Source organism: Adelges cooleyi, unplaced genomic scaffold, assembly GCF_023614345.1.
Source record: "Adelges cooleyi isolate 19-005CV unplaced genomic scaffold, UGA_ACOO_1.1 ACOO_flye_CR_arks_rails_tigmint_CR_PRNA_108, whole genome shotgun sequence".
In the NCBI taxonomy this organism is placed as follows: Eukaryota; Metazoa; Arthropoda; class Insecta; order Hemiptera; family Adelgidae; genus Adelges; species Adelges cooleyi.
The window spans coordinates 1,438,958-1,455,883 of NW_026095761.1; the positions used below are offsets into that span (position 1 = coordinate 1,438,958).

General features: G+C 29.2%; 2 protein-coding genes across 4 annotated transcripts; one reads left to right on the forward strand and one right to left on the reverse strand.

Moving 5' to 3' along the window:
* Window positions 1–1,682: 1,682 nt before the first annotated feature.
* LOC126842070 (calpain-D) lies at window positions 1,683–11,902 on the reverse strand. 3 transcript variants are annotated; one of them, XR_007686267.1, is made up of 13 exons: window positions 11,721–11,902; window positions 11,373–11,610; window positions 11,012–11,295; window positions 10,342–10,919; window positions 9,779–9,962; window positions 9,491–9,693; window positions 8,923–9,422; window positions 8,691–8,858; window positions 8,184–8,389; window positions 7,511–7,656; window positions 7,238–7,416; window positions 3,778–3,887; window positions 1,683–1,738 (listed from the first exon to the last, which is right to left on the reverse strand). XR_007686267.1 is itself a non-coding variant. In XM_050578939.1 (13 exons), exons 2-12 carry the CDS (start codon window positions 11,600–11,602, stop codon window positions 6,988–6,990), a joined length of 2,859 nt encoding a protein of 952 aa, XP_050434896.1. In that variant the 5' UTR covers window positions 11,603–11,610; window positions 11,743–11,902; the 3' UTR covers window positions 3,778–3,887; window positions 6,961–6,987. The 3 variants fall into 3 exon arrangements, 2 of the variants coding, with proteins under 2 accessions (XP_050434896.1, XP_050434889.1); XM_050578939.1 differs by lacking the exon at window positions 1,683–1,738 and adding an exon at window positions 6,961–7,168 and having other exon boundaries at window positions 11,743–11,902; XM_050578932.1 differs by lacking the exon at window positions 1,683–1,738 and adding an exon at window positions 6,961–7,168.
* Window positions 11,903–12,075: 173 nt separating this feature from the next.
* LOC126842609 (pre-mRNA-processing factor 17) lies at window positions 12,076–16,846 on the forward strand. Its single transcript, XM_050579653.1, has 11 exons — window positions 12,076–12,193; window positions 12,399–12,570; window positions 13,818–14,034; window positions 14,311–14,519; window positions 14,600–14,696; window positions 14,771–14,985; window positions 15,069–15,177; window positions 15,572–15,726; window positions 15,881–16,014; window positions 16,084–16,305; window positions 16,370–16,846. Exons 2-11 carry the CDS (start codon window positions 12,412–12,414, stop codon window positions 16,545–16,547), a joined length of 1,695 nt encoding a protein of 564 aa, XP_050435610.1. The 5' UTR covers window positions 12,076–12,193; window positions 12,399–12,411; the 3' UTR covers window positions 16,548–16,846.
* The last annotated feature ends 80 nt before the right edge of the window (window positions 16,847–16,926 follow it).

Consider the following 16,926-nt stretch of genomic DNA (forward strand, 5'->3'; position numbering starts at 1 on the left):
TTAAAGTTTTCATTTTATCAATCATTCTGTAATGAACAAAAAAACAAAAAGTTGGACAAAACATATACAAATACTTTAAACCTAAACAACACATTAACATCTTTCATTCACAGTCAAGTAAAAATTAAAAACTTTAAGACTCATTTAATAATTTAATTTAATGAATGTATAGTTCAAAAATTATATTATTAAAAAATTAATAAATGAAGTTATACTACAATATTGTCAGTGAAATATAATGGAAATGGGCTTTTTTAAGTATAATTTAAAAATGTAAATCTATAATACATAAAGTCTTTATTTCTTTTTAATATGAATATGTATAATACTTAAGGACATAAAATTAATTGGATTACCAATTTTTTTCTCTTAACGGAGATGATTGAGCAACAGGTTTAGCAGTTTTCAAATTGTTACTTTTCAGTACATAGGTTTTATTTTTCGGCGGTATATTTTCTACATCAGCACGTCGACGAGGAGTTGCCAACGCATCTAAACGGTTTTTAGATGAAACAACAAGTTTAGATTTATTGCTTTGTAATTTGGCTGCCAAATCATTCTTTTCCTAAAAAAAAAATTATTGTAATTATTTTTTTTGGGGAATAAAACACCAAAAAACTAAACACAATTTAAATAAGGTGATATTTATTATTTAGTACTTTTTAACATGTATAGATTCATGTCTAAAAGTTATTACTTCTATTAGAGTGATTTTAACTATATTTCAACGTTGACTATTTTGCAGTTAAAATATCCAAAATTAGTTTTACTTACATTGGTCAAATCGATAATTTTCCTTTCTAAATCTTCTTTTCTCTTAACTTCTTCTTCAAGCTCGTTATTTTTTTTTATTACACTAGAAAATAAATGAAAAAAGTTAATTATTTATTTATATAAGTTTATTTAATATAATACAGTATATACATACACTTCGTATTTCTTTAAAAGATCTTTATAGTTCAGCTCATGATGATTATCATTTTCTGATTGAATATCATCTTTTAATTTTTGAATAAGCAGTTTTACTTCACCATCCACCTTATTTTCCAATTCATCTAAGCATGTAGTTATAAACCTTATCTTTTCTAACCAATTATTTTTTACACTTTCAGCAATGTTCATATATTCATTGACTTTGCCAGTCAGTTTTTGTTCAACAATAGCAATCTGCTCAGCAGCTATTTCTTCAAAACTTTTGATATCGCCAATTTTTTCTTGTAATCTAGCAGATTCATTACGCAACATTTCATTATGCTCACAGCTTTCACGCAAACGCTGACATACTGCATATAACGCAGCCTGTGAATTTTCGATAACAACTCTGCAAACTCGATTTTCTAGAGCTTCAGCGCATGCACCACGACATGAGTTAATATAATCTTTACATGAATCAGTTGCATTTTTGGCTTCATTATCTAGAATATCAATATCTTTAAGAGTTTTAGCAAGTTCAATATCAATTTTTTGTAATTGGTTTATATGCTTATTTTGATTTTTTATAGAACTAGTTGAAGTGGTAGTTAAACCATTTGTTTTGTTTGATTTTTTGGAGCATTCAGAGAAGATTGAACTCTGTGAACTATAATTATAAAAAAACAAATCAATTTTTAACAATTCAAACTAGTTTGTATTGCATGGAGGTAATTATCAAAGCTAAACAATTTTAGTATATAGATTTATACCTGAAGTTAGAAGGTATTTTGAATGTACTGTTAATCTTTTTTGATTTTGTAGCAGACTAAAGAACAAAAACAATTAAAATTAATAATAAAAGTATTAAAAGACTATATTACTTAAGAGCAACAAAGTCAGTTAAATAAGTATAATTGATACAGATTAGATGATAAATTGTGTATGCCCCCGTGAAAAGGACCTAATCTTTTCATTTTGGGGTTGTAACTAGGCTGTTAAACCAGATAATTTAAGCTTTTTTTTGAGCCTTAAAAAAATCTGACGAGTTGGAAATTGACAAAGATATAAGTACTACAATTTCAAATTTAAAAAAATACAAGTTTTGAGAAAAATTACCTTTAGAATCCCTTTTCATTATTTTAAGAAAAAAACCTACAGCTACAAATTTATCAAAGGTACAGAAGTCATCCATGTTAACTAGTGGTGGGACTATTCGAATAAAGAAATTTGAATATTCGAATACTTTATTCGCACGAATATTCGTTATTCGAATAACGAATATTCAAATTTTTTATTTGAATATTCGATCTGATTTTTTGAATATTTTATCATTTTTTTTGCAGGAATAATTAGATTAAAAAAAAAAAAATTAAGAGACAACTAAGGTGTCCTTGATCAATTTTTAATAATTTTTTAACAAAATAAATATTATTACATATACAACAAATAAGATTTTAACAATTTATATAGATATATAATTACAAAAAAAACATAAATTTGACAAAATATTCGAATATTTGAATATTCGAATATTCTAATTATTTTCATACAAATAGTATTATTCGATTACTCGAATAATTCGAATAATAGAAAAATTCGATTCGAGGTCTCAGCTCTAATGTTAACTTAATAGCTGAGATGTTCAATAATTAAAAAAAAAAAAAAATCACAAATCGGAAATCTCAGCCTTAGTACTAGAAATATTATGCTTATAGTTCTGAAAATTAAAATGACAAGGTAGACTATTTTCACGCGGATGTATACAATTATTAAATATTATCTAATATCCATATCACAAAAACTTCTCAAATAAAACTTATTCAATAAATTATTCTTATTTAAATTTATTATTAATTTATGGGTTAGAAAAATAAATATGTCTATTATGAATTAAAAATTAAAATTTTTTTTTTTTGATAGTCTTTTTTTTAAGGGGAATGGAAAGCGCTATTTATTAAAGAACAAAGGTTAGACAATATTTGGCAAAAATTGATCTAATAGCCATTTTTCATATGGCTACTAATTCCAAGGTAAACACAATTACAATTACAATTTTCTAATTATAATACTTTTAAAGTTATTTTTCTCCAAGTTATAACGAAAGTTTGATAATTAATGACTTTCGTAGAAGTAATTTTCTGACGTATCTATTGGATGGATTTCAAGTTATTTATTTTTAAGTGAAACTTACTATTTTTTCTATGGGGGCTAAATGGTCGATTTTTGATTTAGCGATTAAAAAAGTAGTTAGATGTATTAGAAAAACTATAAAAAAGTAAAAATAAAAATGCTTATTATATTTTTTGATAACAAAAAAAAAAATTGGCCTTTTAGCTCCCATAGAGAAGATGTTAAACTATAAAATAAAAAAAAAAATTTGAAATCGGTTTGGTACACTTTGGAAAGTGACTCCGCGTTTTAGTCTTGATTTGTAAAAAAATTGACGCTTTCCGTTCCCCTTAATCGAATATCATATTACATAAGTTATTATTAAAATTTTTTGAATCAAGTTTACTTCAACAAGACCTGGAATCAAACTAGAGTCTCTTCCTTGGCAAATGACTGCTCTACTACTTAGCTATGTACCAAGCGTTTTTTTCAGTTTCTACCACCTTTTTAGATGAAGTTAACAATCAGGACAGTGTGAAGGGAGGAGCAAATGGAACGAGTGCCTATGACAGTATACATTGCAAGGATACCAATTTTACAGTATTACATTGAAAAAGTGGAATTTAATGGCATAAAGGTACTTATGGTTAGCACAGTACTATATTTATTATGAGTTACACACTTACAATTTATAAATAATGTTGTTAATATTATTTATTGTTATTTCACTAGGCTTATTATACAACTAATACATACTTGAAGTCCAATTGGTTGCTTGAATCTTTCGGCAGCATTAATTTTTGGTCCTTTAATGGTTTTTGGTTTTGGACTTCTTGGATCATAGGTTCCGGGAGGAGGAGCACAACCTAAAATTATTAAACAATCAATATTTAAAAAAGCTAAACATACATAAAAATTGACACAAAATATCAAATATAAATATAAGAACTTTTTTGGTAAAGAGGAAGAAATCTGCAAGTTAGAATTCATATTTTACTAAAAATTAAGTTTGATTCGGTTAATCTTACTTGGTATTTCGTTGAATCGCTTAATTTTGCTTTTTACGAACGACATACTTATAAAGTTAAAACAATTTATTTAAAACGAAATGAAAACGTATTTCATTAATCTAACAGTGAAGACAAGTTTAATAAAGATGATGGCAGAACAAACTACTATGAACAATTATTGTAGAATGAACTGAACGAGCGCCAAAACTAACAAGTAACAGCAACAGGGGGAAAGACACAGAAGGTCAAAGGGATGAATCATGAATGCCGAAGCCCGAATGCGAACTGCAGTCTGCGAACAATAACGATTCACACAATAGGAAAACCGTTAAGAAACCAGCCTCCAGGGCGGACGGCCCAGGCGTCAACAGTTAACGGTTTTTACTTTTTTTATTTAGTGATAACGTTATCACAATTTTTCATAAATCCACGGGCACTGATTAAATGAATACATGTATTAGTTAAATTTAATCTATGATAAAACAAAATGTAAAATACACACCATAAAACATGTTGGAAATCTTTATTCTTTATTATTTACGCTATGTCCTATTCTATGGTATTGGCGTCATAACATAGAGAATTATTAAAAATTATTATGAGAATTATAAGAATGATTAAGAGTAAAAACAGAAATCTACAAAGACCCTGGGCCCTCCAAAATAGTACACAAATTGACAAATACTGAAATAAGTCGCAGTGAAACAATTCTGTGGTACATTTTTATTCACAATTAATTAGACCAACAAATCACGTTTGAAATGACGTGAAATAAAAACTGAAGGACTGATTAACTTATCTTCTACAACAATTGCGAGCCGTCGTTTAATCCTCCAGTTTTTCTTTAGACACTTCCTAGTTCCTGGTCTCCTGCAAGTTCTGTGAACAACTATAACGATTCGTCCCCAACGATTAAAGTACCTTATTATTCTCCAAAACTAAACGTTTCCGAGTTTTTTTTTTTTAAAGTCCATCAGTTCATGGGGTTTTTGCTTTTACGAACACTTCACCAATCAATTTCTTTTCGTGTCGCTTCAATTACTCGACGTGAGGTTCACTACTTCACGTGCTACTCATTTCCCAGCATCAATATTCAATCGTATTATACTTATTTTTTTCTGGTTTTATTACTGCACATTAACTTCTTCTTCTTCTGCTGGCACTTATTACTCTTTAAGAGTTTTCGCCGCCATCACGATCTGCCTCCATTCTTCCCTGTTGTGAACTATCGTTCTCCACTTTCGTACTCCTATCTTCCTCCACAGTCCACTGTATCCATCCATCTTTTTCTAGGCCGCCCGCGAGGTCACTTCCCCTAGGTTTCCATCCCAGTACTGCTCTAACCGTCTCATCCCCATTCCTACGCATTACGTGACCAAGCCATTGTATTCGTTGGCCACTTATAAAGCTACTGACTAGTGCTAGTCCCAACTCTTCCTGTAGTTCCCGATTAAATTTTCTTCTCCATGTATCTGTTCTGTTATCATAGATAGGACAGCAAATTGTCCTCCATATTTTGTTCTCAAACGTTCTCAGTCTCCTTTCTGTATAGCTGGTGGTCGTCCAGGTTTCGCATCCATAAGTTAACGTGGGTCTTATTATCACCGTATACAACCTTGCCTTTGTTTTCTTTGAAAAGCACTTTGATTTTAGAAACTTACTTAATGCGAATGCTGCCCTTTCTGCCTTTGTTATTCTTATTCCATTCTCCATTGACCAATCATTCTTAACACTCAGCATGGCTTCTAAATACTGAAACTCATAAAATTTTTCAAAGACTACGTCTTCATCATGATCGTCCGTATCCTCTTCATTTTCTAGTAGTTTCATTATCTTCGGTTTTCCCTATTGATTTTTAAACTGCACATTTACTTTTACCCTCGACAGAATTCGACATTATACTATCTATGTCAAGGTAATAAAACAGATGTGAAATAGAGTTTAAATTATATCCTCTGTTTCAAGGTTATTATTAATTTATTGATCTTCAATCAACGTTTAATTATGCGTGCAATGAATTAATTATATTGGTTAAAAGTGAAAAGCATTAGCTTAACCAACGCTTTTTCGGTCTTAATAAAGCGTGTAGCCAATTTTCAACTAGCACCTAGGCTAAAACCATTCCTATATTACTATATATTATTTCATGACTCATGTTTTATCAAGATTCAAGAATACATTACATTTTGTGGTAGTCCACAAATAATTTTTTATGTGATTGTAACATTTTGTAATTGGGGGATCTGTTTTTTGAAGTGTAATGTGTCATCTATTTTTTGTCTTGTTATACTTAAAGCTTTAGTGTGGAGGGAAAAAAGTAAGTACAAGTTTTGTAGACTGAGTATGGGTCATTCAAGTGTCGATTGCAATAGAAAGCATAATGATTTGCTAATTATATTTCTTATTCTGATAATTTATAATGTTTAATCAGTTTTTATTAATCTTGACATGTGCGTTGAGTTTATTTTCTTTTGCAATTTTGCATTATTTTCAATGCTTTTCGTAAACATTTTATTAGGTTTGATTTAAATTATATTATAATAATATTTTTAATAAAATAAGCCGCATCAGTGTAGGCTATCGACATTAATATATTAACCGAATAATTAATAAGTTGAGTATTGTTATTTTGGGGACATTAATGGTTTTGTTAATGAAAGGAGGTTCTGGTCCAAGTGCTTCAGCTAAGTAGTAAGTGGCGAGGCACTTGAATTAATATTATTTATTATATTAAATGAAACAAGGATACTTCCAAATTGCTTGGGATTTGATAATTAAACTATTTAGAGATGATCCCACATTTATCTGTAGACTGCATCAAACATATCTTTTATTTGCAGTTTTAGACATAATTCAAGAGTTATGATTTTATTATGTTTTAAACTATAAAAATTAAAAAGAAAAAAAAATCACAGAAATGTAAAAATACCTATACTACATTTTGTTACAATATTAATTAAGTAATCAGTCTTGGAGAGTGGAGCCCTTCTATGGATTTTTGTATTTGTGGCAAATGAGAACACCCAGGTGGTCCCCAATCATGAAGTCCAGCTTGATTAGCTAATCTATGAGTTAGCTTGTGTGCAATGGAAAATCCTCCACTTCCTTCCAATTGTGTTAGTACAATTATAACTTGCCTAGGTATTTTTATAAATTTAGTAATTATAATACCGCATAGTATAGTGTATGCGAGAATAATAATATACCTGTGTAAAGGTGGTACAGAGTCAATTGTTTTGAGTAAACCCCTAGTGGACATAACATTATAACTCTCTTGGCAGTCACATTTCACGTGTATCCATCGATTGGTATGACGATTTTCAACAACTACAACAAGACCCGCCCAACCCTTGGTCAAATAATAAGCAGTCATTCCTTCACGCCCCTAGAAAGAATTAGTGTTAGATTAATATGTAATAATGTTAATAAATACATTAATAAGTTTTCTAAAATAAAGTTTTAATATTAAATATTTATACCTCATGCCTTTGTCCTTTGGCTAGTGTTAAATTAATAATAGTATCAGCCAAAACAAAAGAAGGTGGAGATACTTGTTCAACCAGTAAACGTTTAGAACTATGAATAGCCAATACAAATTCTGGATAAACCGATGGATCTATCAAATCTGTTTCAAAAATTAATACATTATAAAAGTAGGTAATAATATATATTTATTAAAGTGGATTTTATATATTGTTACACTAATGACAATAGCACGTAACTGACATTTTACTATTTTATCAAAAATGAGTATTATACATAAAACAAATTCGTAATCTCCTTGCGCACATGTTTTATTATCAACAATTTTCATATAATTGGTTATTTCTCTCCAAAATAACGTTTAAGTAATAACGTGTATCTACCACTGAACTGTGAAAAACTTAAATAATTTGATAATTACTTAATTTTTATAATTGATAATTATAACTTTAAATATGAACTAACACTTTTTAAAATTGGATAAATAATATACAAATATACAAGTATAAACTACTGATTTCAAATCAAAGTAAAACAGTTTTTTGCTTCTCCTGAAAAGTTGCCAAATTGCAAATACATGGAATTGTCATTAGTGTAAAGATATACATATTATAAGTGCATTAATATTTATTACATATTATATTAAGGCCAATAAAATTAGAATCAAACCTGTGTGCCAATGATTAAAAGCTAAACAGACAACAACATAAACATCTGGCTCCAACATTTTATGAGAGCTTACAAAACCTCGAACTTGTCGTTTACTATGCTCAACAAGTCGTCCAATAGAAATTGGTCGTTCAGCTGTTACCTCTCTACTTCTCATAACTGCTACACACAAATCTAGTTGACTTCTATTACATTTTTCTGACTTTCTGTAATTTAAAAAATATATGTATTAAATTATTAATTATTAACATTTTCTTTCTGTATATTTGTTGAAACTGCAATACCTCTTAAAGTTTAAACTATTGGACTAATTTTTTTTTGTAGCAAGTCTTTACAATAGAAATCAAGAACAGTATGCCTGTTTGGGCCTAATTTGGTAAGCAGGTCACAGATTTTTCTAGATTTCATAATTTAGATGCTATGATTTTAATAATCCATAAAAACCTGTGACCTGATCACCCCGTCCCAACTATACTCCGACCCCATAGTGTGTTTTTATTGTCATACCTTTGTCCTTCCTGAAATAGAGTGAATTCTGCTTCGGTAGGTTCTGAGACTGTTATAATAACACAAGATAAGTGATCAGTTGAGGATAATGGTGGCAAATATCCTTTTAGTCGAACTTCATTCCACATATTGTTTCTTACTTTACAAATATCGATGCAATCAAAATACCTAAGACATCAGCAGTTGATATATTTTTAAAATATATTAAATAATTAAATTCTTAAAAAATTACTTTAAAACATCAGAGTAGGATATCCAAAACACTCCTTCACAACAACCATCAGGCATTAACATAGTTTTTAATTTAATTGTCCATGTGTCAGAATCGTCAGACCAATCTCCATTCCATGAAAAATGTCCCCATGGGTTCCTCAATTTTAACAAACGTTTCCCCTCAATATCTTTAACATCCAATACAGAATAAGCATGCCTTGGTCTTAAACCTCTACTCTGGTATGCATCTTCATCTACTTTCATGTTACCACCACCACAAGATGCTCCCATTAAAAACCCAGCAAGACGAGAACTTAATAATTGTGCCCAAATGAGATCACGATCCAATTCATCTTCTGTTGGCACTGAAGATGGTTGAAGGGGTACACTTTCACATGGAGCCCCAGTTAATGTGGCCAGACCTTCAATTGCTCTTCCAGAGACAAGTGCTTCGTAACAACCATGCAGCTTAGCTATTGCCTTTTCAATTAAAGGAACCCATAACTGTTTACGTTTTGCCTAAATAAAATATAAGTCAATAGATAAAAACAAAAATAAAATATCTAGCATTGTTAATATTTACACACCTGACTATACACAAGATGTCCCTTATAATCACAAGGCAATAAATCATCAACAAGAACAGTGGTCCATTTTCCGTCTTTACAAAGTCGTATTTGGTATGCACCCTGTTCACAATAATCTTTGGTAACCATAACATGTCGTACTAAATCTTCTCGTTCTGCTAAAACTGTTAATGCACTTAGTAGCCAACAGTTTCCCAAAACACCTAAAATTATAGTATTTAAATAATAATAATTTTATTTGCTAACATATTGAATACACATTTGTAAAACTAATTAATAATTGAAAACCTTGAATAATGTCAGATGGCTTAGGCTTTCTAAATACTGTCCAACACAAATCATTATCTGTATCTGAGCTGATTATTGATTTTGGTCGTAACCATTGAGTTACCCGACAACTTTCATTTCTCTCACTGTAGTATAAAGATTTTGGAGCCGGGGGAAATACATCATCAACAAATTCTTGATTATTCTAATAAAAAAAATTAATAACTTATTTCATTATGTAACAACAGTTGATTTTTTTTGAAACGTATAGTACAATTTTAATCGTTAATAACTCAGTCTATAAGCTACATCTAAAAGTATGGCCATGACTGAAAAAGTTAGAGTTATAATCTAGCACTAATTAATAGAAAGTTAAATAATGTTATGAATTCATGTTTGTCAAATAAACATAATTTTAGATAAAGAATAATCAAAACTGTAAGTAAGAGTTTGTGAACTGTAAGATCATTATTATTTATTTAAAACTAATTTAATATATCACTTCTTTACATACCAACTTCTAATTACTAAACTTACATTATAATAGATACTTAGTTGATATAAAAATAAAAATAGAACCTCACTTTTAAGCAAAAAAGTACAATTTCATTCCATTTTTCACGTGCTTCTTGTTCTTCAATTTTTCTCAAGTTTTCCATTAGTTCGCTTTGTTTTTTTGGGTGATTTGATATCAATATTGATGAATAATATTCAGATTCAAGATATTTATGACACATCGCACAACATTTTGAATTGGGTTCATTTTCAAATGTGCACGTTGGACATTGATTATTAGATCGTCTTTTTTTATTTGCCCGTTTACTAGTTTTACAAGCTTTACATACTGTGGCTGATAGTTTATTTTTTAATGTACACTTATCACAAGTCCAAAATTCTCTTAACGTTCCATCGTCTGTGCACAGACTTTTAGCTTTTGATCCTCCACAAGCATTACAAACAGTAGTATTTGGATCATTAAGTAGTGTACATCGCTTGCATGGCCATTTCTTTTTGGGCGGTGTATATCGTACACAATCACGCATCATTGTAATGGCATTCCAACCACACGACTCGCAAGAATCTGACCAAAATGGATTAAAGGCAAAAGAACATTTTTCACAAATCCAATTATTTAAGGCTTTAGATTCTTTTTTATCATTTTCTGAAAAAAAATGTTTTACAAGTTTAGTGATTTTAGAAGTAATTATTTTGTAGTACAGTAATTAGGTAAGAAGACAAAATAAAATAACTTACCAAATGACATAATGGCTGTAATAGAAGAACCGTCTTTTTTTTGGCCTTTTAACATTTTAAAGGAATCACAATTTTGACATTGTTTTGTAAATCTGTTTCTAGCTCGACAATTTTTACATAACCATGATCCGTTTTCTGATGTTAAAAGTGTTGAACTTTTTGATGGCCTAAGTGATGTTTGGGAGTAAGCCTCATAACCATTCCATGATTTTCGGCGTTGAAGTTCAACAGATTTAAATTGTAATTTAACTATGTGATTTTTTGGGTCAATTTTTGTTGGATCACTATAACATAATATTGAGTATTATTATATTTTATAAGTTGATTATATTAGGGTGATAAAAAAACAATCAATACGAACGCATCGTCAAGACTTAATGCACCAGCAGCAATTTCAGCTTCTGCACACAAAATATCTGTAACATAGGGAGTAGGACAGCCATGTATAGTTCTTGTTTTAATATTATTTGCTTGTTCCCCATAAGCAAAACTTCTATGCACATTGCAACGTATACAAGTTGCACGATCAGTAGGATTTATAAGTGAGCATGAACTGCAATGCCATTGAAGGACTGATGCAATCGAGCCCATATCATTAACTAAAACATATCATGCAGTCATTTAACGAAATTAGTTTCGTAAAGTAACCATTTTAAATAAAAAATTTACATCACATTAACATTTGACTAAATTTATGTAATATACTAACATAAAATATTCTACTTATATACATTTGTAGTAAACTGGTGTTCTACAAACTACATTATGAACGGAATGTTTTAATTTTCATATTATAATACAACAATTAAAAATTTCAATTCTCAACGTCTCAACGTCATAGCGTACTATATTGAATTATATTTATTATTTACTACTTGGGATTTATGAAAATTCAAAACTTTATTAAACAAATGTTTGTGTTATCACACAACAGCTGTTTAACTTGTTATTATATTTGTTATCACCCCAGAATAAAGATAATATCTTAAAATCACGTTGCCATGTTCAATTAAATATTTCGCATCAATAGGCCACACTGTAAATTTTTATCATAGAAGTTAAGAGGTAAGTTGTTTTGTTTTTACTCGATAGCTGTTGATTTTAATGTTAGGCTTAAGCTTCAATAGCCAAGGATCAAATGGCATCTGAATTCTGAAAATTGTTTTTAATTCAAATTTATTGGTAAGCAGTTAGCTTCTTATAATTGTCTTTTTCGTTTTATTATTGAATGAATGAGCTTCAGGCTCGAGCCTCAAACCCATTTTTAAGTATCTTCATCATTAGTTTTTTTAAAATTATTAATTAAAAATATAATTTCACAAATAATTAAAAAAATAAGTTTGTTTCTATATTATTGCTATAATAATTGTTTGTTCTTTTAATTTAGATAATTTTGAAGTATGTTGCAACTAAAAGATTATGGTGATAGTAGTGATGAAGACGAATCATCTAAGAACAAATTGCATGCTACTACATCTACAGACGCAGATACAAAAATTAGTATACAAGATTTAAGTAAAAAGTTTGCAATAAATGCTGCACCAGATGTGTTACCTCCTGTAAGTTATGAAACTAGTTTAATCAAATTATAAATATAAATTTAACTAAGTGTATTAATAGGATGATTACCAAATATATGGATTATTCTCCTTAACCTAACCAAAATATCACAATATAAATCCTATTCTTCTTGAGCATTAAAATTGTTCAATTTAGTTACTGATTATTTAGTTTTAAATTTAAATTAACATTAACTGCTATAACCAATAAAATCAGTTTCAAAATAACATTAAATATATCCTTAGCATGTAATGTAAACAGTTGGTATGGTAGTCGTCTGGCGGTTAACATTCATTTATTTAATATTCTATAACAGGATTTCTTAAGGTATATTTTAGATTTGACACCAAGCTAGAACTTTGCACTGGATATTTTATTCTACCTTACCTATACCCGGTAGGCTGTAACACATGTTATGGTGTAATGGTCTAAGAAAAGTTGCTTAAATTTGTGTTTTTTTTCTTTTAGTTTAATTACTATATTTTTATAATGTCATAAGTATCAAAGAAGCTATATATCATAATTAATACAAAGTGACCATGCTGAAATATTAATGAATTAAGAACAAAACTAAAAAAATAGCAAACTTTTTCTATTTTTTCCTCTGAATATGTACTATGAATTATGACATTTAAGTAATTTGTTTGCGGTTCAACATTTGTAAATATATATATATTTAATTGAATATTATTAGTCACTAACCATCGCGACACTAGTGATTACAACATTATCCGATCATACTAATTTTGTGATAGCAGCGCTCTAAAGCGGTATCCGAATTTTGAGCGTAGCGTATTTCTCATTGCAGTAAGCTATCTATAATATTTATAATCAATGCTAATACATATATTACTAATATATACTTAACGGTATAATTTTAAAACTCAGTGTGACCTGACAAGTTTAAAAAACTATTGTATTTAGCATTAAAACACATTTTGAAAAAAAAATTCCCTCGGGCCTTTAACTATATTTGTTCCTAAATTATAACTGTATTCATAACCAAAAAAATGAAGTGCAATCATTTTTTTCATACAAACATATTTTTCGTACCTACACCGACAATAAATAATGTTAATTGATAGCAAGAGTATAAGATGGTTAAAGTACACATATATTTTAACCTTGGGTAATCTCCCAGGAGAACTTATATCTTCTCCAATATGTTTAAATGTAGTTAGTATGGTTAAATATAGGTGGGAATTGTGCATTGTATACTTAAGTGAAATTGGAATTTGTATTATAGGCCCATGATACTTCAGTACAATATCTAGACGTCGATACAAAAGAAATTACAAGAAACATGAAATATGAAGAACTGTTTACGCCAATTGCTGGTCCAGAAAATCCGTTTAAAACACAACAACAAAAAGCAGCTAAAAACATGATGACTGGGTTTGTAGAAAAAGCACACATTAGTGATTTCATGTTTGAAACTCAAAGAAGAACGTTTCATAGTTATGGTGTGTTTTATTCTGTTATATTCTTTTATTTAATGTGTTCAATTCTATAAAAAAAAAAAAAAAGTTTGTGTTGGTAATGAGAACATGGAAAAGATGTCAATTGATAACAAATTTAATTTTTAAATTAGCTATCAATAGTATATTGTCCGTGTTTGTGCTATTATCTTGAATGTCCCTTATTCGTGTCCATATTATCAACATGGACGCCCATGTCTCTAGGGACTTTCATAAATTAATTGAATTAGTTATTAGTTAAAGCCATTTTAAACTGATTAGGGTATGCATTGGATCCTACTGTGGATTCAAATGAAATTATTGGTCGTAAACCTGAAGGAGATGATTTCAAGACAGTCTTTGAATCTGTACCAAAAAGGCCGGCTGACAAAAGAAAAAGACTTAAAAATGATAACCCTGAAGATATTGAAGGATATCTTGGGCCATGGGGATCTTTTGTCGATGAAAAAAAAATTGCAAAGCCAGAAGGTGTAAGTTGTAGTTTATATATTATTTCATTTGTTTTCTTAAATTTGTATGTGTAAATTAATTATTAAATTGTTATTTAAAGGAAGATGCAGCTGCCATTGAAGAATTTCTTGCAAAAAAACAAAAGCGTGGTAAAAAAGTGGAAGATAAAAGTTTCAAAGAAAAGTCTATTCTTCATAGTAAGTACAATTTTATCTAATTTAACTAAAAATACTTAAAACTTCACTACATTTGTATATATTTTTTATTTTAGTTAAAGATCCTATAGATTACCAAGGAAGGTCATTCTTGCATATACCTCAAGACGTAGGTGTTAATCTTAAATCAAATGTGCCACCGGACAGATGTTTTCTTCCTAAAGCACATATTCACACCTGGCAGGGCCACACGAAGGGTATATCAGCCATACGATGGTTTCCACGTTCTGCCCATCTCCTTATGTCTTGTAGTATGGATTGTAAAGTTAAAGTAAGACAATTCAACTTATAACATCACCACTCTGTTTTGTAATTTGTGGGTTACAAAACTAATAATTGACCTGTCTGTTTTAGTTATGGGACGTTTATAGAGATAGAAAATGTATAAGAACCTATATAGGTCATACACAAGCAGTTAGAGACACCTGCTTCAATAATAAAGGAACTAAATTTTTATCAGCAGGTATTGTAATAAAATTAATAGTTATGCCCTGTTATTATTACGGGAGACTTTTTGTGTGTATATTGATTTGAACTATTTAGTAGGCTATATTATTAAAAAAAAATTAATTAATTAATTAAGCTAAAATGTTATATAATGAAATGATTGAAAGCACATCAATTTTTTGTTTATTATTATATTTTGTCAATACTTTACACTGTGTTGCTTAATGTCCAAATAATAATGACAGTAGATAAACAAAACCTGTTTTCTGCTTAAAGTATTTGTATAAGTTATTGATTTTTGTATTTTATAGATCAAAGCAATTTGTTTATTCTTATTTTTGTTGTTATAATAACCAGGACATCATTTCAAATATATTTAAATTATTAACTAAACGTGTTTTTATTTTTAGCATATGATCGTTATGTTAAACTATGGGACACCGAGACTGGAGATTGTATAAAAAGCTTTACAAATCATAAAGTGTTATATTGTGTGAAATTCAACCCTGATGAAGAAAAACAACATTTATTTGTTGCTGGAACCGCTGATAAAAAAATTGTTTGTGTAAGTATACTATTATTACATCTAGAAAAAACTTTAGCAACACTTGTGGTTATTATAGTAAAGAAATAAAATAATAAAATAAGTTAGCTTAGAAATAATTAATTTAGCTGGTTTTATATGAATAACTTGATAATAAACTCATATTCAATTTTAGTGGGACACAAGATCTGGAAATATTGTTCAAGAGTATGAGCGACATTTAGGAGCTGTAAACAGTATAACATTTGTTGATGAAAACAGACGATTTGTTACAACATCTGACGATAAAAGTCTTCGAGTTTGGGAATGGTATAATTTATTTCAAACAGTAAACATTAAAATTTTCTATTATTGCTATATTTGTTATTTTAATTTTAGGGACATTCCAGTTGATATGAAATATATAGCCGATCCAACAATGCATTCTATGCCTAGTGTAACTCTTGCTCCAAATAAGAAATGGTTAGCTTGCCAGAGTATGGATAACAAGGTGGTCATATTCTCTGCTATGAACCGTTTCAAAGTAAATCGGAAAAAGAGTTTTTCTGGTCATATGGTAGCAGGATACGCTTGTTCATTAGATTTCTCGCCTGATATGAGGTATAATTAATTTACATATTTCATGTCTTTATTATTATTAATGATTTCATTTTAAATATTTTAGCTATTTAGTTTCGGGTGACGCAGATGGCAAAGTATTTGTATGGGATTGGAAAACCAGTAGGTTATACACAAAATGGAAAGCGCATGACAATGTATGCATAGCAGCGTTATGGCATCCACATGAACCTAGCAAAGTCGCAACTGCTGGATGGGACGGGCTAATAAAATATTGGGATTAAACATGCATACCTATTGTGACTTTTATTTTTTGTTTATGAGTTTATAGCTTCAATGTTATGAATTAATGGTACAAGTAATGTTATTAGTATTTTATTTGTGTATTAAATGACAAACATCAAATAAAGAGTATGTAATTATCCAATGACACCTTAACATTACGAATTTTAGTATGACTTAATGAAACAGAAAATATGTTTGTTTTTTTTATGTATGTAAATTGTAAATAAAAATTTATAATTGTAATTTCTTAATGTTTCAAACTTATTTCAATACTCACTTTAGACTATTTTTATTAAAACATGGTTATCAGGCAGACTTTCTTAATTGTATTATTTCATACAAAAGGTTATTTGAAAATGTACGAAAAGTATTGTGTTA